Source organism: Anomaloglossus baeobatrachus, chromosome 11 (genome assembly GCF_048569485.1).
Source record: "Anomaloglossus baeobatrachus isolate aAnoBae1 chromosome 11, aAnoBae1.hap1, whole genome shotgun sequence".
Taxonomy (NCBI): domain Eukaryota; kingdom Metazoa; phylum Chordata; class Amphibia; order Anura; family Aromobatidae; genus Anomaloglossus; species Anomaloglossus baeobatrachus.
In genome coordinates, this window is record NC_134363.1 from 184304829 (window position 1) to 184330864 (window position 26036).

At 42.9% G+C, this 26036-nt stretch overlaps 1 protein-coding gene and 1 long non-coding RNA gene across 2 annotated transcripts in view; one reads left to right on the plus strand and one right to left on the minus strand.

Moving 5' to 3' along the window:
* Positions 1–21329, minus strand: part of CLMP (CXADR like cell adhesion molecule) — a 131756-nt gene extending 110427 nt beyond the window's left edge. The window contains exon 1 of the mRNA XM_075327996.1: positions 20895–21329. Coding sequence (XP_075184111.1) covers positions 20895–20922 — 28 coding nt within the window. The 5' untranslated portion in view covers positions 20923–21329. The remainder of the gene's footprint in view (positions 1–20894) is intronic.
* Positions 1–26036, plus strand: part of LOC142256361 (uncharacterized) — a 243463-nt gene that overhangs the window by 172485 nt on the left and 44942 nt on the right. The window lies entirely within an intron of this gene.

The window sequence follows — 26036 nt, forward strand, 5'->3', positions numbered from 1 at the left end:
AACAGGAATTTTGGCACATCTTGACCAAGACATAATATCCTCAAAACAATAGTGGTAGTGAAAAATATTACACTTCTTAATTCACCCATCCTAAAAGATTATTTATTTAATATGCTTGCTTATAAAGCGCCAACATATACTATAGCGGTTTACAGACAATGTCATCACTATCCCCATTGGGGCACAATCAAAGTTTCCCATCAGTATGTCTTTCCTCTACTGGTGTCTACTAAGCAGCTTGAATAAGGCTCCATCCTGGGAAAATGTCACACCATGGGTAAAATAAGAAAGAATAAATACAATGTGTGTGTGTGTGTGTGTGTGTGTGTGTGTGTGTGTATATGTATATATATATATATATATATGTGTATATATATATATATATATATATATATATATATATATATATATATATATATATATATTTTATTATATATATGTATGTATGTAATTTTGGGGACTTTAGCTCCATGCACTGTGTTTTTTGTTTATCCATGGACAACTGTTGCGATACCACATATTATGCATTATGCACTGTAAGGCTATGAGCGCACGTTGCGTTCTGCCGTGACAAATATTCTGCAGCGTTTTGTCACTGCATGTGCGTTTCAAATCGCAGTCAAAATGCTGCATTTTGGATGCATTGTGAATGCAGAATGGAAGCAGAATTCATGCGTTCTGGATGTTTGCACGGCCATAGACAGAGTGGGAAAAGCATCCAAAACAGCAAAGTCTATGAGAATTTAGCAAATCCCATGCGCACGTTGCTTTTTAGAATGCATCGATTTTGTAAACAATTTGGAATGCAGAACGCTGCGTTTTAAAACGCAACGTGCGCATGGAATTTGCTAAATTCTCATAGACTTTGCTTGGGACGCAGAACGCATGCGTTTACGCTGCAGTGTAAAACACTGCGTAAACGCATGAAAAAACGCAACGTGCGCACATAGCCTTACTATGTATACTGCTATTGACTGAATCTACAAAGAAATAATGAGGCGGAGGTCACTCACTGATGCCACATTATGGCTGTGTGACTTTTTCTTTTAACGTTTTATCAAAGTCACATAGAAATAAAAGCGCATTCTTATTACTGTGAGATTTCAAATTGTGGCAATAACATAGATTTTACCGTAATTTCAGAGAAATGTGGCTACAATGTGTGAACAGAGCTTGAAATAAAAGCCTCTTGAGTTGGCCATAAACATTAAATAATAGACGTTCAGTCAGAAGTTTGTGGGTTTATTGCTCCTGTTTCCCCAATAATCATAAACATTTTGCAATAAGGAGAGGACAAAAAAGTTAGCAGTGTGTAAAGTTTGTGTATAGATCCATCTGTTATTGTGTAAAGGATACCTATTTATATATTGAATGTAACATAAGCCCTTAGTGACCAGGTCACGTTTTTTAAATCTGATATGTCTCACTTTATGTTGCAATAACAATGCAACGTTTCAACATATTCCTATGATTTTGAGATTGTTTTTCATTACACATATTTTATGATAATGGTAAATTTAGGTTGATATGTTTTGCATTTATTTATAAAAATATCAAATTTGTAAAATTTTTAAAAGTTAGCAATCTTCAAACTTTGAATAGTTATCCTTTTGAGGTTTCGCTCACTTTTGCATGTAAATCGGATTAGTACAACGAGATAAAAAAAATCACATTGCACTCTTACCAATGTTATTCAATGTGGCAGTTTTCATCTCCATGTTTTTCGGGCACAAGAAAAAAATCTCAGCATGGTGCGTATAGCCACATAGATCGCATGAGACCCACCAATGCAAGTCGCTGGGTGCGAGAAAATAAATCGGACGGCACACGGACCATCTGAATGCTGTTTGAGTTTTATGCACAAATCTCAAAGAGAAAAAAATCTATAAAGCTATATACCGTAGATAACAGAAAGATATTAGATACAGTATGTCACAAAAGTGAGTACACCCCTCACATTAATGTAAATATTTTATTATATCTTTACATGGGACAACACTGAAGATCTGACTCTTTGATACAATATACAGTGTCAGTGTGCAGCTTGTATAACAGTATAAATTTGTTGTGCCCTCTAAATAACTCACAACCAGAGAGAGGGTGCACCACCAAAATTAGTATGAAATGTTGAAACAAGTGCTCACCCGTGCGGCAGGAGAACTATGCAAACAAGAGGAGAAAAGTACCGCACATGATGGGGAGCACAACAACAATGATTGATAAAAAACAACCTTTATTTGTAGTAAAAGTTATAACCCATTAAAATACAAAACACACACCTAATAACACGGCATGCGCCCACCGTCCCGCTCTCAAAACAATGTTGTGCGTATTACAAATCATGAGATACAAGCATTAATGACATATAGCAGTACTTATAATAACAATAAATTTTTCAGCCTGTATACAGCACAACAAACCCAGAGGGAAACAAGCATATGTCCTCATAAAGCCACAGGGCAAAAGGAGGCCCAATAATACCAGGACATAGTCAGTGATATATAGTTTTCAAACTGCTGACTAAAATAAAGTAGCCTGATATGGCACCATACCTATGCTCACATGCGGACCATAAGTCCCTCTAGGAGAAGGGAGAGTAAAAAATGGCAGCAAGGACGGGGGGTGGGCATGAATACCGTGAGCAGAGCCCACGCGTATCGCCGTAAAAACACGGCTTCCTCAGGGTAGGCGTGCACACAACTACAAAAAAGGGAGATTATAAAGGGTGTAACATTATAAGGAACATGTAGATCACCTGTTGGGTGTATTGATTGTTGGTCCGGACCGGTCCGCCATGGAATGATGTGTATGGGGCATCGCAGTATGGTATATGCGATGCGCGCCGCCATCTTGGAAAGTCCGCGCATGCGCGGGAAGTCCAGGATGGCGGCGCAAGAGGCTCAGAAAGGCAGCGAATGTACAGAGCTACCATGGTGTAATTGAAGGTAATGGCTGTGCGCATGCGTCTATGACGCGGCCCTCCTATGTAATACATGTAGGGGCTCATGACCAGGAAGGAACATCACCTAAAGAAGGGGAACGAGCATGAAGTTTAGAATAAAAAGCGTGATCGGCTTAGAATCCCGATAAGGGAATAAGAACAAGGGAAAGAGGGTGGGGGGGGGAGAGGAGAAGAAGGGGGAGAGGAAAAGGAAGAGGGAAAAGGGAAAAGGAAAAAAAAAAAGGAAACAGAAGCCAATAATTTTCATGCTCAACCAAGAGCGAATCATTAACATGCACAGCAAGGAATAATGCAGTTGCATAAATATGAAACCCATATATGAGTGGTAGCACAGATACCAAGTAGTAGTGTGCCAATCACAGATATATAACAATTGCACACATGATGCACAAACACATATGGAAACCGCCTTTTGCCCTGTGGCTTTATGAGGACATATGCTTGTTTCCCTCTGGGTTTGTTGTGCTGTATACAGGCTGAAAAATTTATTGTTATTATAAGTACTGCTATATGTCATTAATGCTTGTATCTCATGATTTGTAATACGCACAACATTGTTTTGAGAGCGGGACGGTGGGCGCATGCCGTGTTATTAGGTGTGTGTTTTGTATTTTAATGGGTTATAACTTTTACTACAAATAAAGGTTGTTTTTTATCAATCATTGTTGTTGTGCTCCCCATCATGTGCGGTACTTTTCTCCTCTTGTTCTCCTAAATAACTCAACACAGCAATTAATATCTAAACCGCTGGCAACAAAAGTGAGTACACCCCTTTAAATAAAGTATTATTTGTTTTTTAATTCTAATTTTCTGTTTTAGTAATGGGGGTGCCTGATAGACATCTATCCATTACTAACCCCTGGTCTTGGTACAAGTTAATTCCGAGTGAAAGGGAGTAAATTTCAGCCTACCATAGTGTGTCATGAAAAGCACAAAAGGGTTCCAAGTCTACAATGTGTAGGGGGTTAGGAACATTATCCGCAGGATATCTCTCTGTTTGTCTGTCTGTATGTCTGTCTATCGTGGTTTGAAAAACTGTTTGCCACCTTCCTGATTTTTTTATTCTTCTGCATGTTTGTCACACTTAAGGCTATGTGCCCACGCTGCGGAAAATTTGCGGAATTTGCCGTGATTTTTTCACGGAAATTCTGCGGATTTTTAAAAAATCCGCAGTACAGCGACTCCCCAGCCATTTCTATGGCATTTTGGAACTGCTGTGCCCATGCTGCGTTTTTTTCCGCAGTAGAAATAATGCGAATTTCCCTGCGGAAAAATCTGCAGCATTTGAATTATTCCTGCAGGATCCCATACTTACCTGCAGGATCCCATACTTACCTGCCTTGATAGCAGACACCGGAGTCACTTCCTCTGGTGCAGAGGAGCGCAGTGGAGCCAGGTACAGTAAGGAGTAGGTGGGCGGGGCCTGCACGAGCTTCGGTCATGTGACAGCCGGAGCTAGTTCAGGCCCGCCCACCTTCTCCTGCACAGTGTAGGCACGGCCGGAGACGGAAAGTGAAGTGCTGCGTGATGGAGGTAAGTGTGAACTCCCCGATTACTCAACACTTGTTCTGCATTGAGGATGCAGTGCCAAAGCCATGGTACTGTATCCTCAATGCAGAATGCCTGCAGCATAGCCGCAGGACATTCTGCAGCACTTCCGCAGCATGTAAACAGACAAAGTTGTGCTGCGGATTTCTGGGAGCTCCTGCGGAATGTCCTGCGTATAAATCCGCAGGACACTGTCCCCGTGGGCACATAGCCTTAATGTTTCAGATCACCAAACAAATTTAAATATTAGACAAAAATAACACAAGTAATCCAAAATGCAGTTTATAAATTAAGGTCTTAAGGGAAAAAGAAATCCTAACCTACAGGGCCCTGTGTGAAAAAGTGATTGCCCCCTAAACTTAATAACTGGTTGGTCCAACCTTATCAGCAACAACTGCAATCAAGCATTTGCGATAACTGGCAATGAGTCTTTCACAATGCTCTGGAGGAATTTTGGCCACTCATCTTTGCAGAAATGTTGTAATTCAGCCACATTGGAGGGTTTCTGAGCATGAATCGCCTTATTAAGGTCAGGCCACAGCATCTCTATCGGAATGAGGTCAGTACTTTGGCTAGGCCACTCCAAACTTTTAATGTTGTTTTTCTTAAGTCATTCAGAGGTGGACTTGGATCAATATTTTGCTGCATAACCAAAGTGCTCTTCAGCTTGAGGTCAGGAATAGATGGCCGGACATTCTCCTTCAGGAGTTTATGGTAGACAGCAGAATTCATGGTTGCATTCACCACAGGAAGGAAACTTCCCCATACCATCACACTACATTCACCATATTTTAGGGTGGGTATGGTGTTGTTCTTCTTAAATGCTGTGTTACTTCTACGCCAGATGTAATGGGACATTCACCTTCTAAAAAGTTCAACTTTGCTCGTCAGTCCACAGCGTATTCTCCCAAAACTCATGGGTATGATCAAGATGTTTTCTGGCAAAACTGAGACGAGCCTTTGTTCTTTTTGCTCTGCAATAGTTTTCGTCTTGGATCTCTGCCATGCCGGCCATTTTTGTCCGGTCTCTTTTTTTATGGTGGAGTCATGAACATTGACCTTAAAGCCCGCTTTACACGCTGCAATGTATCTTACAATGTGTCGGCGGGGTCACGTCGTAAGTGACGCACATCCGGCATCGTAAGGTACATTGTAGTGTGTGACAGGTACGTGCGATTGCGATTGAACGGTAAAACGTTCATCGCACGCACGTCGTTCATCCCTCCTGAATTGAACGTCAGATTGTTCATCGTACCCGGGGTAGCACACATCGCAGTGTGTGACACCCCGGGAACGATAAACAGATCTTACCTGCGTCCTGCGGCTCCCGGCTGGTAATGGGGAAGGAAGGAGGTGGGCGGGATGTTTACGTCCCGCTCAGCTCCGCCCCTCCACTTCTATTGGCCGGCTGCCGCGGGGCGTCGCTGTGATGCCGAACGTCCCTCCCACCCCAGGAAGTGGACGTTCGCCGCCCACATCGAGGTCGTATGGACGGGTAAGTACATGTGACGGGGGTTAATCGTATGTGCGGCACATTCAACAAATTGAATGTGCCGCACATACGATGGGGGCGGGTACGATCGCATACGATATCGTATGCTGGATCGTAAGGTGTAAATCAGGCTTTACTAAGGCAAGTGAGGTCTGCAGTTCTTTGGATGATTTTGTGGGGTCTTTTATGACCTCTTTGATGAGTCATCGCTGCGCTCTTAAAGGGAACCTGTCATCAGAAATCTTGCACTAAACCTAAAAGATTCCCCCTTTGCAGCTCCTGTGCTGCATTCTAGCAAGGTTCCTGTTTTTATTGAGCCCCCTTTCTGACCAAAATAAAAACTTTATAAAGTGGTACAGTTTTGTATTCAGATTTTGATAATGGTACACGGGGGCGGGCTCTCTGGTGTCCGTTAGTCAGCCTCCCTGTCGCTTTAGGCCGTCCCCCATCGCCCAATTTCAAAGAGGTGACGTGAGGTAAGCTGGCCAGTGCTTGCGCAGAACGGTGGATGCGACGGTGAAAGTGCGAGCACAAGATTATGGGCGGGTACTTGCTGATGAAAATCACAGCGCCGTCCATAATCTCGCGCCTGCGCAACACGTCACCAGCGGTCACACTGTGCACATTGCACAGTCCCGCGAGAGTGGCAAAGCGCAAGATTATGGGCGATGCTGTGATTTTCATCAGCAAGTACCCGCCCATAATCTCGTGCTCGCGCTTTCACCGCCGCCTCCACCGTTCTCCACAAGCGCTGGCCAGCTTACCTCACGTCACCTCTTTGAAATTGCGCATGGGGGACGGCCTAAAGCGACAGGAGGCCGACTAACGGCCACCAGAGAGCCCGCCCCCGTGTACCATTATCAAGATCCGAATACAAAAAGGTACCACTTTATAAAGTCTTTATTTTGGTCAGAAAGGGGGCACAAGAACAACAGGAACACTGCTAGAATGCAGCCCAGGAGCTGCAGAGGGGGAATCATCTAGGTTTAGTGCAAAATTTCTGATGTCAGGTTCCCTTTAAGGTAATTTTGGTCGTCCGGCCACCCCTGGGAAGGTTCACCACTGTTTCATGTTTTTACCATTTGTGGATAATGTCTCTCACTGTGATTCGCTGGAGTCCCAAAGCTTTAGAAATGGCTTTACAACTTTATCCAGACTGATAGATCTCAATTACTTGTTTCTCATTTGTTCCTGAATTTCTGTGGATTGCAGCTTGATGTTTAGTTTTTGAGGATCTTTTGGTCTACTTCACTTCACTTTGTCAGGCAGGTCCTATTTAAGTGATTTCTTGTTTGAGAACAGGTATTTCAGTAATCAGACCCGTGTGTGGATAGGGTAATAGAACTCAGCTTCCCAAAGATGTGAAGGACCAGAGTTGATTTCTGTTTTATGGAGATGGGGGATCACTTTATCACACAGGGCCCCTATAGATTTGGGTTTCTTTATCGCTTAATAATAAAGACCTCTATTTATAAGCTGCATTTTGTGTTTACTTGTGTTATCTTTGTCTAATATTTAAATTTATTTGGTGATCTGAAACATATAAGTGTGACAAGCATGCAGAAGAATAAGAAATTAGGAAGAGGACAAACACTTTTTCACACCTGTATCTCTTAATATATGATTAATTATAATGACAACTAGCTTAAAATTGCATAGTTATTATAGTATGTAAAAGATGAATGCATGGCATATGGATGCTAGGCGAGAAAGAAAAACGCACAATCGCATTACAACTCGTATGACATATACAATAACATACGCATGACACTCGTCCCACTTTTCTGGATGAGTATCGGAGCCATTATTTATATGCAAGTGGGAGCGAGGCCTAATCCAGATAGTTACACCACACAAAATAGTTACTAAATAACATTTCCCTCGCGTCAGCTTTACATTAGTAACAACTGTAAAGTGTTCTTTTATTTTGTTAGGATGTTAGAAGTTTTAAAATTGTAGCAGTAATTTTTCATTCTTACAAGGAAATTTGCAAAACCTGTTTTTGTAGGGAAGTATTCAGTTAATCAATTAGATGCCGTAGTCACTATTGATAGCAGCATTTAAGGGGTTAAACAGCGGTGGCCAGTGCCAACAACTGGGGCATCAGGGTGTCAGCTGTAGTGTACAGCTGACAGCTGCTGCATTTTCACCCATTGGTGCGATGCTTTTCACTTAGATTTCAGGTCAGTTTTAAGTCGTCGTATGGGTCACCAAAGGGATGAAGTCAAATATTGACCTTGTATAATTCTTTCACCACATGGGGAAATATCACTTCACATGTATCACAAACGTCTTTGTTTACCTCCCTCCTCACTTCACTGTACAAAACCCTCATACACCGGTGCTCCTTCCCATATAACTCCAATCCTAAAGTCTTTTCCATCTCCAGTCACTTTGCTCTTCTATCCCTGGAGGATAACTAGAGTCTGGCTGTGCTCGCAACACTGTAATCTGCTCTCCAACTGTTTAGAAATAATCCATTTTAAGATATTATTAACCCTTGACCTTTCTTCCCCCAATCTGCTATCTGCATATGTTGTTACTGTCTACAAGTGACTACAGACTCCTTTAGGCTAGGTTCGCACACTGCGTCTTTTTGACGCTGCTTTTTTGTGCGTTTTTGGCCGCTAAAAACGCACAAAAACGCACCTGCGTTGAAAAAACGCATCAAAAAACGCATGCGTTTTTGCTGCGATTTGGTGCGTTTTTGGCTGCGTTTTGCTGCGTTTTTGATCTCTGCGTTTTGCTGCGTTTTTCCAATGCATTGCATGGGGGGAAAACGCAGAAAAACGCAGGAAAGAACTGACATGTCCATTTTTTTTTTTAACTCAAAAACGCAGGTAAAAAAAACAGATGTGTGCGGACAGCAAAAATGAAAACTCATAGACTTTGCTGGGGAAGCAAAGTCCAGCCAAAAACGCACCCGAAAAACGCGCAAAAACGCCGCGAAAAACGCACTGTGCGCACATAGCCTTATATGGAGCATTTACATGGTGCTGATTTGGGCCCTGTCAATGCACAAGCATCAGTCAACTATAAGCAAGTCGTTCAGTGCTCATGTACCGGCCTGTTTCCACAGTCCAGCGACAGTGACAATCACCAATGTAACCGTTTTGTCATGTTATTGGCAGCACATGCCTTCTTACACCGGGCGATGGCTGTTGACATATTACTAATTTTTATCACTTCATTTGATGGATACTGGGTGATATTTCGACTTGTTACTTCATTCTTTTGCATTTTTGGCATTTTTTCAGATTTTACTCCCTTAAAATATAGGCTTCATTCACATCTGCGTTATAAATCCTGTTTTTCTCTTCTCTTAAGGCCCGTTTCACACGTCAGTGAAAAACACTGACGTTTTTCACTGGCGTGTAAAACACGCACATGTCCCTCCGTGTGCCGTGAATTACGGAACACGTGGGTTGTCTAAGTGCAATCCGGGCTCCGTTCTCCGTGGCCCGTGATTGCACTTAGAGATTAACTCACCTGTGCGCACTCCCGCTTTCCATGGTGCTGATCGCTCCCGCGGTGCAGCATCCGGCCGGCGCTGACCCCCGCAGCAGCTGCTTCCGGGTCGGCTGTGTCGTGCATCATGAATATGCGCGACAGTAATGAGCCGGCTCAGAAGCAGCAGGCTACACGGGCTGCAGAGGACATCGCTGGAGCCGGGTGAGTAAAAATGATTTTTATTTTGAAAGCACGTTTTTTTCTGGCACGTGTTTCACGGACCACACCACTGCATGGTCCGTGGGACATCAGTGATGCCAGAAACAAATGGACATGTCTCCGTGCGGCAATCACGGACACGCGGGTACGCCGCACGGAGACACGTGCAGTGAAAAATCACTGATGTGTGAGCAGACCCATTCATTATAATGGGTCTGCGTATGTCAGTGATTCTGGTATGTTTAAAAAAAAGCACAAACGTACCAGAATCACTGACGTGTGAAAGGGGCCTTATAGAGTTAAAAAAACAGGATTTGTAACCACAATGGACTTGTCACTTAGGAAACCAATCAAAAGGACCCTATTAAAGTTCATTGGATGTGACGTAAAGCAAAGTACTTGTCTAAAAGAAACTAATTGTTATCATGAACTTAAATGTGGTTTTCCAGACACACCCTTGTACGCGCAAAAGCCATTAAAGCTCCTCTCCAGCAGTTTTTTTGTCCTTTAAATCTACGTCCCCTGCATCCAGCCTAAAGGGGGCTTTACATGCAACGAAATTGCTAACGAGATGTCGTTGGGGTCACGGAATTCGTGACACACATCAGGCCTCGTTAGTGACGTCGTTGCGTGTGAAATGTACGAACGACCGCTAACGATCAAAATTACTCACCTAATCGTTGATCGTTGACACGTCGTTCTAATCCAAAATATCGTTGCTGTTGCAGGACGCAGGTTGATTGTCGTTTCTGAGGCAGCACACATCGTTACGTGTGACACCCCAGGAACGAGGAACAACACCGTACCTGCGTCCTCCGGTAACGAGGTGGGCGTCACTTTCTTTCGGCTGCTCTCCGCCTTTCCGCTTCTATTGGACGGCTGCCGTGTGACGCCGCACGAACCACCCTCTTAGAAAAGAGGCGGTTAGCCGGCCACAGCGACGTCAGTAGGCAGGTAAGTACGTGTGACGGGTCCTAGCGATGTTGTGCACCACAGACAGCGATTTGCTCGTGACGCACAACCGATGGGGGCGGGTACGCTCGCTAGCGATATCGCTGCGTGTAAAGCAGCTTTTGTACTCACCCTCTGGCATTTTCATATTTTTTCAGTGTCGCTCCAATCCTGTGGTGCTATCTTGTACCTGTAATTTCTGACTGACCAGAAGTCAGAAATTAAATAACAAGGTCTCAATACAAGTCTATGAGAGCCAGAACAAGGCCAAAACGAGGCTTCACTAGACTTGTATTAAGTTGTGACGTCTAGAGCAGCCAGCAGGTCACAAATTGTGGGAAACTGACTGGAGCAGTGGTTATAGATGATAAAGACGTGGGAGGGTGAGTATAAGACAGGGGTTTGGGACTTAGTTTTTAAATATCACTCCAGCAGTGAAATAAAAATATAAAAAAACTCTGGAGAGGTTCTTCAATAGATATCCCTGGAAACCTCTTTACCAGTAGAGCGGGCCATAATCATTGACATTCGATGAGTCTGTTTGACAGCTTTTATTAACATCCATATTTTAGGAAATCCTCCAGAATTCTACCTCTGGCAGGCATTGCAGTTTTTGGGTCTTTTCACTCTGCATTGTGCATGCCTGATGAAGGTTTACATCCAAAGGATTGCCTGTTGTATATCTGTGATTATAACTGGTACCTTCAAGTATTGCCACCCTATAGGCATTCAGTGGTGCCTTCTTCCCCAGAGGCTGGTACCGTAGGTTTTTTCGCCACTGGATGCCTCTATTTGGAATTATATGAATGGCAGCACAAATTGCATTAATCCATACAGCCCAAATAAACAGTAAAGTAATGAATACAAGCCAAATAGAGGCCAAAAGGACACAGCGGTGAATAGAAATCTACAGTTTAGAAAATAATAGGATAGCTTTTATTGATCTGTTAGCTTATCACCTTATTAACTGTGGCCATTAACGGTCAGCCAACAGCTATTCCTCCTGAACCTCAATACACATCCAATCTGTCAGCGTTTTATCTTTTGAATACTAAATGTTTATGCCTGATATGAAGCATGCCCAATCCATCTTTGTCCTGTGTAAATTTTTGCTTTGGTATATTCTATGGGCATCGACTACACATTGTTGAATCTAGGTTCACTAAATGCATATGGCTTATGTTACTGATTTCCATGAGTAGACAAACAGCAAGAAAACCTGAAAGCGCAGCTAATCTAAGATAAGCCACATTTGGTGAACTTTTCAACCTTTAATGAAGAATTAGCCCAATAAATCATTACAGAAGCCTAATTCCCAGTTCCTGTTACCATGACATTCTTCATTTAGTCATTACCAAATGCTTAAGATCTCAGGTGAGGAAAGGAATATACAGTGCCTTGCGACAGTATTCGCCCCCTTGAATTTTTCAACCTTTGCCCACATTTCAGGCTTCAAACATAAAAATAAAAAAAAATTAATTTTATGGTGAAGAATCATCAAGTGGACACAATTGTGAAGTTGAACGAAATGTATTGCTTATTTTAAACTTTTGAAAAAAGAGAATAAACTGAAAATTGAGGCGTGCAATATTATTCAGCCCCTTTACTTTCAGTGCAGCAAACTCACTCCAGAAGTTGATTGAGGATCTCTGAATGATTCAATGTTGTCCTAAATGACTGATGATGATAAATATAAGCCCCTGTGTGTAATCAAGTCTCCGTATAAATGCCCCTGCTCTGTGATAGTCTCAGTGTTCTGTGTAAAGCGCAGAGAGCATCATGAAGACCAAGGAACACAACAGGCAGGTCAGTGATACTGTTGTGGAGACGTTTAAAGCCGGATTTCGTTGCAAAAAGATTTCCAAAACTTTAAACATCCCAAGAAGCACTGTGCAAGCGATCATATTGAAATGGAAAGAATATCATACCACTGCAAATCTACCAAGACCCAGCTGTCGCTCAAAATTTTCATCTCAAACAAGGAGAAGACTGATCAGAGATGCAGCCAAGAGGCCCATGATCCCTCTGGATAACCTACAGAGATCTACAGCTAAGGTGGGAGAGTCTGTCCATAGGACAACAATCAGCCGTACACTGCACAAATCTGGCCTTTATAGAAGAGTGGCAAGGAGAAAGCCATTTCTCAAAGATATCCATAAAAAGTGTTGTTTAAAGTTTGCCACAAGCCACCTGGAGACACCAAACATGTGGAAGAAGGTGCTCTGGTCAGATTAAACCAAAATTGAACTTTTTGGGCACCATGCCAAACGATATGTTTGGCGGAAAATCAACACAGCTCATCACCCTAAACACACCATCCCCACTGTCAAACATGGTGGTGGCAGCATCATTGATTGGGCCTGCTTTTCTTCAGCAGAGACAGGGGAGATGTTTAAAATTGATGGGAAGATGGATGGAGCCAAATACAGGACCATTCTTGAAGAAAACCTGTTGGAGTCTGCAAAAGACCTGAGACTGGGACGGAGATTTGTCTTCCAACAAGACAATGATCCCAAACATAAAGCAAAATCTACAATGGAATGGTTCACAAATAAACGTATCCAGGTGTTAGAATGGCCAAGTCACAGTCCAGACCTGAACCCAATCGAGAATCTGTGGAAAGAGCTGAAAACTGCTGTTCACAAACGCCTCCATCCAACCTCACTCAGCTCCAGCTGTTTACAAAGGAAGAATGGGCGATAATTTCAGTCTCTTGATATGCAAAACTGTTAGAAACATACCCCAAGAGACTGCCGCTGTAATCGCAGCAAAAGGGGGTGCTACAAAGGATTAACTTAAAGGGGATGAATAATATTGCACGCCCCAATTTTCATTTTTTTATTTTTTACAAAAATTTAAAATAAGTAATAAATATAGTTCAACTTCACAATTGTGTCCACTTGTTGATTCTTCACCATAAAATTCACAATTTTCATGTTTATGTTTGAAGACTGAAATGTGGGAAAAGGTTGAAAAATTCAAGTGGGCCGAATACTTTCGCAAGGCAGTGTACTATGACTACTAATAGCAAATGTTGCCAAGAAATGTTCATCTTTCTTTGTCCACACAAACAAATTGTGTGAAAACCTTTCTCATGACCACTGCAGGTCTGTCTGTCGTAGTCATGTCCGCTATGTATACTGAAGGGCTCTCTTTCATGGTCATGACCTCTACATGTAATATTTGTTCATCACTTGTTGTCATGACCGCTAAGTATGCAGCAGGTCCATCTCTCATATTCATAATCTCTAGGTGTGCATCAAATCCATCTCTCTTAGTCATGACCACTGGATGTGTAGCAGGTTCATGTATCATACTGGTCACTAGATGTCCTGCAGCTCCACAGCTCATCGTCATATCCTCTAGGTGTATGGCAGGTTGGTTTCTTGTAGTCATGACCTCTAGGCATACAGCAGGGTCTGTCTCTCACAGTTATTACCACTAGATATGTGGCAGATTGGTCTTTGATAATGTTGACATCTAGGTGTATGGCAGATCTTTTCATAGTATTGCCTGTTGCAGACCCATGTCTCACAGTAATGCCCTCTAGGTGTGTAGCAGGTCATTCTCTTACAGTTATGAATTCTAGTATTGCAGGTCTGTTTCTCATAGTCATGACCTCTAGATATACCACAGGTCCGTCACTCATAGGCATGACCTCTAGATATACCACAGGTCCGTCACTCATAGGCATGACCTCTAGATAAGCCACAGCTCCATCTCTTATAATCATGACCTCTAGGTGTGCCGCAAGTCCGTCTCTCATAATCATGACCTCTAGATAAGCCACAGGTCCGTCTCTTATAATCATGACCTCTACGTGTGCCGCAAGTCCGTCTCTCATAATAATGACCTCTAGATATGCCACAGGTCCGTCACTCATAGGCATGACCTCTAGATAAGCCACAGGTCCGTCTCTTATAATCATGACCTCTAGGTGTGCCGCAAGTCCGTCTCTCATAATCATGACCTCTAGATATGCCACAGGTCTGTCACTCATAGGCATGACCTCTAGGTGCACTGCATGTCCATCTCTCATAGCTATGACCTTTACATATGCCGCAGTTCCATCTTTCATAATCATGACCTCTAGGTGTGCCGCAGGCCTGTCTCTCATAGTTATGACCTCTAGATATGCCACAGGTCTGTCTCTCATAGTAATGACCTCTATGTGTGCTGCAGGTCCATCTCTCATAGTCGTGACGTCTAGATATGCCGCAGGTGCATCAATTATAGTCATGACTCTAGATGTGCCGCAGTTCCGTGTTTCATAATTGTGACCTTTAGATATACCACAGGTCCGTGTGTCATATTCATGACCTCTAGATATGCTGCAGGTCTGTCTCTCATAGTCGTGACCTCTAGATATGTCACAGGTGCATCTTTCTATGTCATGACTCTAGATATGCTGCAGGTCTGTTTTTCATAGTATGGACCTCTAGATATGCCATAGGTCCTTCTCTCATATTTATGGCCTCTAGATATGCCGCTGTCCATCTCTCATATTTATGACCTATAGGTATGCCGTAGGTCTGTCTCTCATAGTCATGGCCTACAGGTGTACTCTTGGTCCATTCGCAGACTGTACATGATAACAAATATCATCATCATCAGTCCCTGGATTACAGCCTGATTTAATTCGGTAGAAGCATGACAGCCAGGTGAGATTTAATCATGATAAATATTCTTATTCATGGTGAGAAGATGCCGCCTGGAGACCAGATCAGACCATCAGTCTTAAACATGGCAGCAGCAAATCTTAATGTCTGGGAATCTGTTCTGATCTATTGCATGTGTATATAATCAGTTTTCACTATGCCAATATTGCACATGGCACAATGCCTCCACTTCGTGCTGCTTTTTTCCTTCATCTGCTGATTGATGGTTCCATTTGAAGTACTAATGGGGTCTTCATTATGATCTATTGATTACAATCTTGAGGTCACTATGTCTATGAATATGTGCAAAGAATACATTAATTCTAATGCTACCACTAGTTATGTACCTAATCACCCTTCGTGACCTTCCTTGAAAGCAGGTCATATAAAGATAAGGCAAATGTACAAAGTAGTAAAGCAGACAAATGATGTGCATCAGCAAGAAATGCGAGAAGACATATACAAGCCAATATAAGGCTATGTGCGCACAGTGCGTTTTTCGCGGCGGTTTTGCGCGTTTTTCGGGTGCGTTTTTGGCCTCAAAACTGCAGGACTTTGCTTCCCCAGCAAAGTCTATGAGTTTTCATTTTTGCTGTCCGCACACATCTGTTTTTTTTACCTGCGTTTTTGAGTTAAAAAAAAAAATGGACATGTCAGTTCTTTCCTGCTTTTTTCTGCGTTTTCCCCCCATGCAATGCATTGGAAAAACGCAGCAAAACGCAGAGATCAAAAACGCAGCCAAAAACGCACCAAATCGCGGCAAAAACGCATGCTTTTTTTATGCGTTTTTTCGACGCAGGTGCGTTTTTGTGCGTTTTTAGCGGCCAAAAACGCAGTCAAAAAGACGCAGTGTGCGAACCTAGCCTAAAGGTGACTGCAGATGAAAACATCTATAGTCCTTCATACCATCCACATAGAAAATGGAAGCCATTTACAAATAAGGTGCGAAAACACAGGAGACAATTTCACCTGTTCAGTTGCCTCTCAGTACATACTTGGAATTTTAACTTCCTTAGGCCGGTTTCACACTTGCGTTGAACGTCATCCGTTGCTATCCGCCACCTTGCGGAATTACCGTAACCATTGCAGGAAACCGTTTTATTCCTCATAGACTTCTATTCACAACGGATGGCCTTGCGTTGCATCCGTCAGTTGACGCTGCGTTGCATCCGCCTGGCGAATGGAACACTGCATGTAGCGTTTTTCTGCGCTTGGCGGAGTGTCAAAAAAACGCAACCTGCAGGATTCCGTCGGCGTCCGTTGTTTTTATATGGACGCCTATGGTGGCGGATTCCGTTAGAATCCGTCATTTGATGGATTCCGTTAACGCAACTGTCTTTACACAACTGAGCATGCCCAGATGTGTAAAGTCCAGAAAAAAAACTATAACGGATTGCGTTATTTTGTACGATCCGTTGCATCTGTTGTGCCACTATATGCAACTCATCCGTCACACAACACAATGCAACGGATGCCGTTCAACGCAAGTGTGAAACCGGCCTTAATGAGCTGAGGATGAGACCTTGTGTTCCGGTCAGCACAATCTCACGTAGTGTTACTTTTTGTATCATAATAGAATCTCAAAATATCAAATTTTGTTTGTTTAGAGACAAAACCAAGGGCCCTGTATGAAGTTGTTTCCACAGATGCTGACGTATTCCCTGACTTCGTGTCTTTAGGACCAAAGTCTGCAGTTTTTTTTTTGGCATTACAGAGAAACGTTAGAAACAAAAATACGTGGGCCAAAACCACAGCCCAAAAAGAACAGACTTCACAGCTGAAAATAACATCTGAGCCTTTCACTGAGGTCAAAAGGAAAAACGTAACTTTCTGCAAACTATAACACGGCATACCTTTCCCTTGAATCAAACCAGAACAAACTAAAAGCATCTTGAGGATTTACTGCGTTTCCCCGAATGAAACAGCAAAATCCCGTATTAACCCCTCACTGACTTAAAGACCCTCATAAGAACGTGAAAATTCAATACAAGCACAAGGGGAAAAAATAGGATTGTGCAGGAGAAACTAAATTGATTCAAGATGGATATCTGGCGGCTCAAGACTGCCATTCTTATTGTGAGTTTTCTCTGGTTTTGCTAAGGGTTTTGAACAAGAATTTCAGAATCCTATTAAACACTCTGATTATTGCATCTAAGGAATACAAGAAACAGGGAATTTACCATCTGTTTGTTCCCAAAACCAGTTCATGTCTAAGGGGTTGTTCAAGAAATTAAACTGGCAACAGAAAATGGTGTAAAGTATGAAACCAGTCAATACTCACCTGTTAAATCCCTTTCTACTCCAGTCAGTGGTCTATGCGGAACATTGTGATTTAATGTATGGGATATTGCTCTGCATCATATTAGTATTCCCCGTATTTCTGATAGAATTCTGTATGAGACATAGATTTGGCTACCTTTTTGTCTTTGATTGTGGCTTGACAATATAGGGATTAGGTCATTGGTGATGTTTAGCCTCGTGCTTGTTTTTTGAGTATGTGCCTCTGAGTTTCCGTGTACCCTTTTTCTCCTGCCTTCATAACAGGACGGGGATTCAATAGGCAACAAGAGGAGCTTTGGGGCTGGAGCAACAAGGAATAGAACATGGAAGTCATGTTTGTTTTTCATTTTAGATTATTTCCTACTGCCAGGACTTGTTGATGACCCCTTTTCTAATCTTACACCCAGTGCGCACTGGGTAATAACTTTTTCTTAAGAAAAAGCCGCACCCTCTGTCAGAATACCGCACCCGCGGTTTGTACGCGGGTTGGTACCTGCGTTTTTTTTACCATAATTTATTGCAAAAAACGCAGATACCTGCAGAAAAGAAGTGACATGCACATTCTTTTTGCTGCAGAAATTCTGCATCAAAACCTAGAGGTAAAAAAAATGCAGTGTGCACACATCATTTTTTTCCCCATAGGTTTTTCTGGGGAAGAACTGCAGCAAGGTTAGGAACAAGAACTGCACCTTTTCTGCCGCGAAAACCGTGGCAAATCCGCGGCAAAAACCGCAGTGTGCGCACAGGGCCTTATAGCCACTACCTCATACTAAGACAGCAGCCATATAAAAGCCAGTCACTCATCTCTAATTGTGCTTATGATGATATTGGCCACCTGTTGTATTTTTTCACAGTGGAACAGGACTAGTGGATTTTTATTCATTTATTTAGCATTGCTTATCTATATAGCACCATCATAATCCACAGCATTACACAAACATCATCATCACGGTCCCCATCAAGGCTCACAATCTAAATTCCCTATCAGTCTTTGGCGTGTGGGAGGAAACCGGAGAATCTGGAGGAAACCCACGCGAACACAGGGAGAAAATACATACAGTTGCAGATTAAAGTCCTTGGTGGGATTTGAAACTAGGACCCCAGCGCTGCAAGGCTACAATGCTAACCACTGAGCCATCGTGCTGCCCACTCCTGATGCCATTCTTATGTGTCTATTCCAATCTGTATGGGCTTGATGATCATAGTTTTGGATAGAGCACTTGCCATGAAGCCAACGTCTTTGCTGACTATAATAAAATGACATTATTACGTTTACTTCAGACGTCTTTGGAGGTCAATGTTACACACTTGCCATCACTATTTCCTAGGACTTATTGGTTGAATAATCATATCAATACAAACTTGATAGAAGGTTCTGCTCTGATCACATCTAATGTTTTTGCTTTAATCAGAAATGTGCTTTAGGATTATTAAAAAGTATACAGCATTATATGCTATTTCCTATATAATAATATAATACGGTAAAAAGGTAAAGTATGCCCAGCAGATGCCAAATAACTGCAAAACACACCATCCTGTGAACATGACCTAAACAGACTCACACTGGGGAAGAACGGTTTAGCAATAAATCTGGGAACTTATAGCATTGAGCAAACACTATTCTTGCTACTCAAACCTGTTCTTATACAAAGCTATCATTAAGTAGTTAAACTACAGGCTGTATAAGGCGCTAATCCTCGTTGGCCCTATTTAGCAAATGCAAGACAGTGTTTATCACAGGGTGCATTGTTAGCAGTAAATAAACCATTTCTGCCCACATATAATGTATACATACACATAATGTATGTATAATCAGGGGACGGCAATCATGGGGATCACACGTATTGCCATAGCCGAACAGAAATTAGTTAGGAATTGCATTATCAAGGGCCTAAAGGGTTACAGAGGAGCAGCCCTGAGATGCCTTCACTTCCAATAACAGTGATTACTAGTAATTGGCACTGTTATCACAAGTAACATGGAGTGACAGCCACACCGAGCTATTGCTTTGACATGTTCGATAAGCAATGAAAACAAAGTTTCATCAGCACCCAGGACTTCTTTCCTCTGCCCAGACAGCTAATTCTTAGATTCCTATGTGATCCAGAAGACTTTCCGCTGCTTCATCATTTTCTGACCTCAAACTTCATTACCGTTCCAAAAACACAGGCGACTTTAAATTTTTATTAGAACCCCATCCATTTAACCGAGCTTAGATTTTTCTGGAGCCCATCTCATAAATATTGTGAATGTTGTGTGAACCATCCCCCTCCACACCGCTGGCTGGCACATTACACAGAGATGTGGGTGCACAAAGAATCCCTTCAAGACGTATAGACGGACTCCACGGTGACAGACAATGTGACATATGCATTGCCATTCATGTTATTTAGAAGCGCTGCTACAATAGATCGCGGCAATTCCGATTAATTCCATAAATTGCTATGCATGGCAAGGATGACATCATTTGTGACAAAGTTATTTGTGAATGAAAGCGACAGTCTCGTACGCCTTGTATGACACATCTTGAAATAAGAGGCTTTGTTCCAGGAAAGGTCTAAACCCCACAGTGACTATATCCCGGGGCGGCTGTCTGATCCGGTAGTGTGAGCCATGTCTCGTTTTGGAGAAAGCTATGTTAGGGGGGTTATGTCCAACCAGTGACCCCACGGCTATAATAAAATTCTCCATCATAATGTAACATGCCATACAACGAGCCCAGCCATTTGTTTGTGATATCTGAATATAAAGGTACAGGAAAGCCCTATCCCCTGTGTCCATTGTGCCTGCAGATCCTTGGTTAGCTCACTTTCATTGTCCTTCCCTGTGTACACTTTTATTCTCTCCATCCATCCCTCCCTCCTTCCTTCTCCAGCCTTCCCTGTAGCACATCTGTTTCCAATATGTGCCGTTGCAGGCGCCTGTTCCAGGCAAACAATAGCCTTCTCTATTAACCTGAAGAATACTTGTGCTGAGGCACCTCCTGCAGAACCGCTGCAACCTCAATCTTCCCTCCGAGACCCTTGCACAAAAAAAGCCATTTTTCTCCAGTCTCGGTCAACGCTGTTTTTTTTTTTTTTCTTTTTTCAACATATTACCCCATTTACAGTCATTGCCTTTTACAAAACAACCATTTAGATTCAGTAAGAAATATGTGAAATAATAAAGGCAGCATTGAATCCCAGCACTTGTTACATTAGACATGGTTAGGTGTGCCATTTAAATCCAACAGGTAATTGTCCCCCCCACTTAGCAGAATAAAACCATTTACTATTATTCACACCTTTAATACAATATTGATATCTTGGAAAAATGAAGACGAAAAGTAACTCACCCAGGAAGGAGCAAAGCAGTGTTTGCATCTTTGTTCATAAGTCCAGAGGAATTTGTGGGCTGCTGAGTTGGGGCAGAGTTGGAGGCACAGTGCAGTGCATTGGCTCTTTACAGGAATGGCAGACAGCCCTGCATGGGGGAAGCATCACAGCGAGTGGAATGCAAGCAACATAATTACCTCCATGTGTCAGCTCAAGAACCAAGTTTCCTCTGCCTTTTGTGTCAGTACTTGTCACTTTACTGGTCCTTGTCTACAGATAATAGCAGTGCAGGGGTCTTGCTTTAGTTCCCTTTTTTTTTTTTTTTTTTACAAGAAAAGAAAGTCCCGAATTGGAGGAAATGAGCATGAATGTAACAGCAGCCACTTATCCGTGTGCAGAAGGAAAGGAGAGCAAGAAAATATACTGTGCAGAACATTCACCACATGGCAGCATCCCAGACCTGCTCCTCCCAGCTATCTGCTGGGATTAGCCAAGGAGAGCAATTACTGGCTAGCCTGAACTCCTGCAGAGTAGGAGGGATGGAGGTGTACAGTATGTCCAAACCGTATGCACGGGCTCAATCAACTCCCTTACTAATGAAAAATCTCAGCTAAAAAATATATGATGTAATAACTCTGTAGTGTGAAAGCTTAGAGCCTCCATACATTTGCACCACATTAATCTTTATGCATTGAGTGGAAAGCACCGTGGAATATGTGGTAGCCATATAAATACAGACTGTTACTATGATACTACCACAGCTGATAGTCATTCTTGATGCTTTTTGTCTTATTCATATTGTAAATTCTTGTAATGGTTGCCATAGACACAAAGACATATTTCTGATCAAAAGAGATTTACGATATTTTCTGCTGTAGTTGGATGTTCTTCCCATCATGGCATTGTAGCACACATGGTTAGGGTATGACTTCCCAATGAATTTTCATTTTACATGTTGATCACTGTCATTGAACATTGGATTTGCAAATGGGGAATTATTGGTTGACTGAAAAAGATGCACATGTGAAAATAAGAAATCAAGGAAACTTATCCAAGACAAATGCATTTCCATCAGATTTCTGTGAATCCATTATATTGGCACCATAAACTTGTAACTAGTGATGGGCGGACCCGGACCGTAAAAGTCTGGATCCGCGTGGTTTGCAAAGTATCCAGGTGGCGGTACCGGGCCCGGAGTTCGCAGGGAACTCCGGCTAATGATCGGGGTTCTGCAACTTAGGAAATTAAAAAAAAATGGAAAAATAAAGCAAATGCGCTCTACTTACCGAGTCCGCCGGTCCAAACTGCTTCGAGACCGCTCACTCTTCTTCTGGGGCCACTCATTATTGCTCGTCCATATTCACTGCTTCCCCCGCCCAACTGCAGTCCTGGCGTCTGTGATTGGTTGCAGTCAGACGCACTGTATAAAGACCTATTTTCAATATGTGTCTAGGTATCAGGCAGTATAAAGGGCTCATTAGGCAGGATATTTAGTAATAAATATATAAATGCTGGTGGGTGGGACGGCATAGGAGACCCGTCAGGTTCACTTTAAACCGTTTTATGGTCTTGGCCACTGTGCTCCAGTTCGGTTTCAGTGTGTTAGCAATCTTCGTATAGCCTAGGACATCTTTATGTAGGGCAAAAATTATTTATTTTTTTCCTCAGAGAGTTCTTTGCCATGAGGAGCCATGTTGAACTTCCAGTGACCAGTATGAGAAAGTATGTGAGCGATAACACCAAATATAACACAGCTACTCCCATTCACACCTAAGGCCTTGTAACACTAATGAGTCACATGACACTAAGGAGGGAGAATGGCTAGTAGGACATAATTAAGCCATTTCCACCTAGGGGTGTGCTCACTTTGGTTGCCAGTGGTTTAGACATTAATAGCTGTGTGTGGAGTTATTTAGAGTGCCCACCAAGTTGACACTGCTATACAAGCTTACACTGACTACTTATATCCCCCCAATTAATTTTAAGTACCTGTATATCATCCACTACCATCTTCTAATCCATTATAAGTCTGTGTATACCATCCCCCATTTCACTATAAGTTCCTGTATAGTATCCTCACCTCTCTCTCCTTCCTCGTCCACTGTGGGTCTTTTTAAAAAAGAAATCACCTCTCTAGATCCCTTTAGCATGGCTTCCATCTTCTGGCTGTTTAGTTTCTAAATAGTGTATGCTGCATGATGACATGAGTGCGCTGTGTCAGTTATACAGAAAGCGTTGGGCATAATGATGATGATGGTTTCCAGCAGCTCTGCGCACTCCAACTGGGAGTTTTTGGGGGTTTTTTTTCAGTGTATTTTCTGGGGGGGGGTGATGTACACTTTAACCCCTCCCACCCAGTTTTTTTGGATACTTACGGATCAGATTACTGGTTTTTTTTTTTAATCCAATTAGTTTTTATTGAAAACACGGCAGATACAAAATCATACATGGTAATTTAAGAGAACAATTGTCAACTGCCCGCACATGAGGGCTCCATACATTAATATACTCCGAGACAATCCAGTTACAATTCCTCTGCCTTACACTTTAACCACACAACAACATGGGGAGGGAGGAGAGGGGAGGAAAGATGGGGACTTCATTCAAGTAAGGGGGAACAAGAACAAAGGGGGAGGGGAAGAAGGTAGGGTTGGGGGAGAAGTGGGGGGGGGGTTAGTAGGGGTACAGGGTTAGATGCCTGCCTGCATTACCAACCCCAGTCCACCAGCCGGGGCCATCAACTCCTCCTAGATTTCTCTCATAAACTGCTGCCTCAGTCAGGGTCTCAATGCTTTAGCCCCCTGGCTAGCCGAGCCAGGGCTATAATTCCATCGGCTCTATCTCAACTAGGTGCTCTTTGCCCGGGGAATAGTCGTGTAATAGGTGTTGCATGGCTGGATGACAGCCAGGGTTCCCATATTGTAAGAATTCTAGTTTTTTGTTTTAGGGAGTGGGCAAGGCAGTATTCATATTGGCATTGTTGGTCGATACTACAATATAACTCGGCTCCAGAGGGAGCTTCAGTGGCCTTCCACGAATGGCTCAGACACTGTCTGGCAGCTATTAGAATTTGCACAATCAGTCCCCTAAAATTCTGCGGGTACGAGTCTATGCCCAAATTCAGAACTGCCAGCCCTGGGTTGGGGTTGGTGTGCACACCTGTTATTTCACTAATGAGTCTGAAAACTGCTATCCAAAAAGGTTGGACCCTCGGACAGTGCCACCAACAGTGTCCCAGTGATCCCCTCTGGAGGCAGCCCTTCCAACAGAGCGGTGAGTAGTTGGGAATGTAATGCACCAATTTTGCCGGCGTATGGTACCAACGTAGATGCACCTTTTTCAGCTGTTCCAAATGGTTAATGCATTTTGAGGATCTTTGCACCCACTGTGTCTCAGTATGCCACGCCGAGGGGGAGGTGTTAATGCCTAAATCTTATTCCCATTTAGTCATGTATGGGAGCTTTTGCTCGTCAGAGGGGTTGTTCAACCATTTGTAGGTTAAAGAGATTCCCGGTTGCCTCATTAGTTTTTTAAACAATAGTGCCTTAACAGTGGGTAAGGTCGGGTTTGATCCCGGGGGGAATTTTGAGCTTAGAAAATGGCGAATCTGCAGGTGTTGATAAAAACACCCCTTTAGGGAGGGGTGCTCCCGAAGTATATCGTTGAAGGGCCTAATCTCTGCACCATCGTAAAAGTCTGCCAAAACTCCAAAACCCGCTGCTTCCCATCTACTCAAATTTGTATATGGAATGTGGGATTCTATTGCTCTGAGCGATATTTCTGACAGCGGGACCTGGATCTTAGGGATCATCTCACTGCGCCATATGGCTATCGATGCTGTCATAGTAGGGAGACACAGGGTGGACCTAGTACGTTTTAGATATTCCACCTCCATCAGTTTCCTCGTCGAACCCTGGTCTGTCAGAGAGTTCTCAAGTTGAACCCACCTATGGGAGCTCTCCGTGTTCCACCATTCTTTGAGTGATTCTATAAGAGAAGCTTTATAATAGGCCATCACATTAGGCGTACCCAGACCTCCCATTCCATATGGCAGATGCATAATCTTACTAGCAACTCTAGCTCTTTTATTACCCCAAATAAACTTATTGGTCATCGACTGCAGTTTTATCAAATATCTATATGGAATTTTAAGAGGGAGACACCTAAACATATACAGCAGCTTAGGAAGGAACGTCATCTTAAAGGATTGAATTCTCGCCATCCAAGATAGCGACAACTTCTCATACCTGCCTAGAGCCTGACCCAAGTTTTTGAGTAGGTGATCGAGATTGGATCTGATGAGGGAATGGGTTGGTGTCAAACGGATACCTAGATAAGGGATACTGTCTTCGCACCACTGGAAAGGAAAAGCTGCCTCCAAAATCCTTCTGGACCTTGCGGGTACATTAAATGGTAGTACTAAGGACTTAGTGGCATTCAATTTGTAATAAGACACCTCAGAAAAGGTCGACAGGGTGGACATCACTGCTGGAAAGGAATATTCAAGGTTAGTACATGATATTATTACATCATCCGCATATAGACCCAATTTATGTTCATGCTCCCCTACCCTTATACCAGTTATGTTCGGGTTCACCCTAATTGCCTCCGCCAGAGGTTCCACCACCAGAGCAAAAACAATAGGGGACAGCGGGCACCCCTGGCGGGTGCCATTGGTTATAGAAAATTTTAATGAGCGAAACCCCGAGGCTAGAACTGAAGCATTTGGGTGAGAGTACAAGGCCAAAACAGATGACTTAATTCTTCCTTCAAAACCAAATTTCATAAGCACTCTTTCCAGATATCCCCAGTGCACCCTATCAAAGGCCTTTTTGGCGTCGAGTGACAAGAATACACCAGGGACACCCGACTTCTCCATCACCCCATTTAAATCCAGCATCCGCCTGGTGCCATCTTTGGATTGCCTGCCCGCCACAAAACCCACCTGATCCGGGGCTACCAAGGAGGGGATTATTTTATGGAGTCTGGTGGCTACCATTTTTGAGTACATTTTTAAATCACAGTTGAGCAATGAAATTGGTCTGAAATTCCCAGGGGTATCTGCCGTTTTCCCCGGTTTGGGTAGTGTAGTGATAACTGCTTCTAGGTTCTCTGAGGAAATAGTCCCGGCCATTTGCCACAAATTAAAGGTCTTTAGTAAA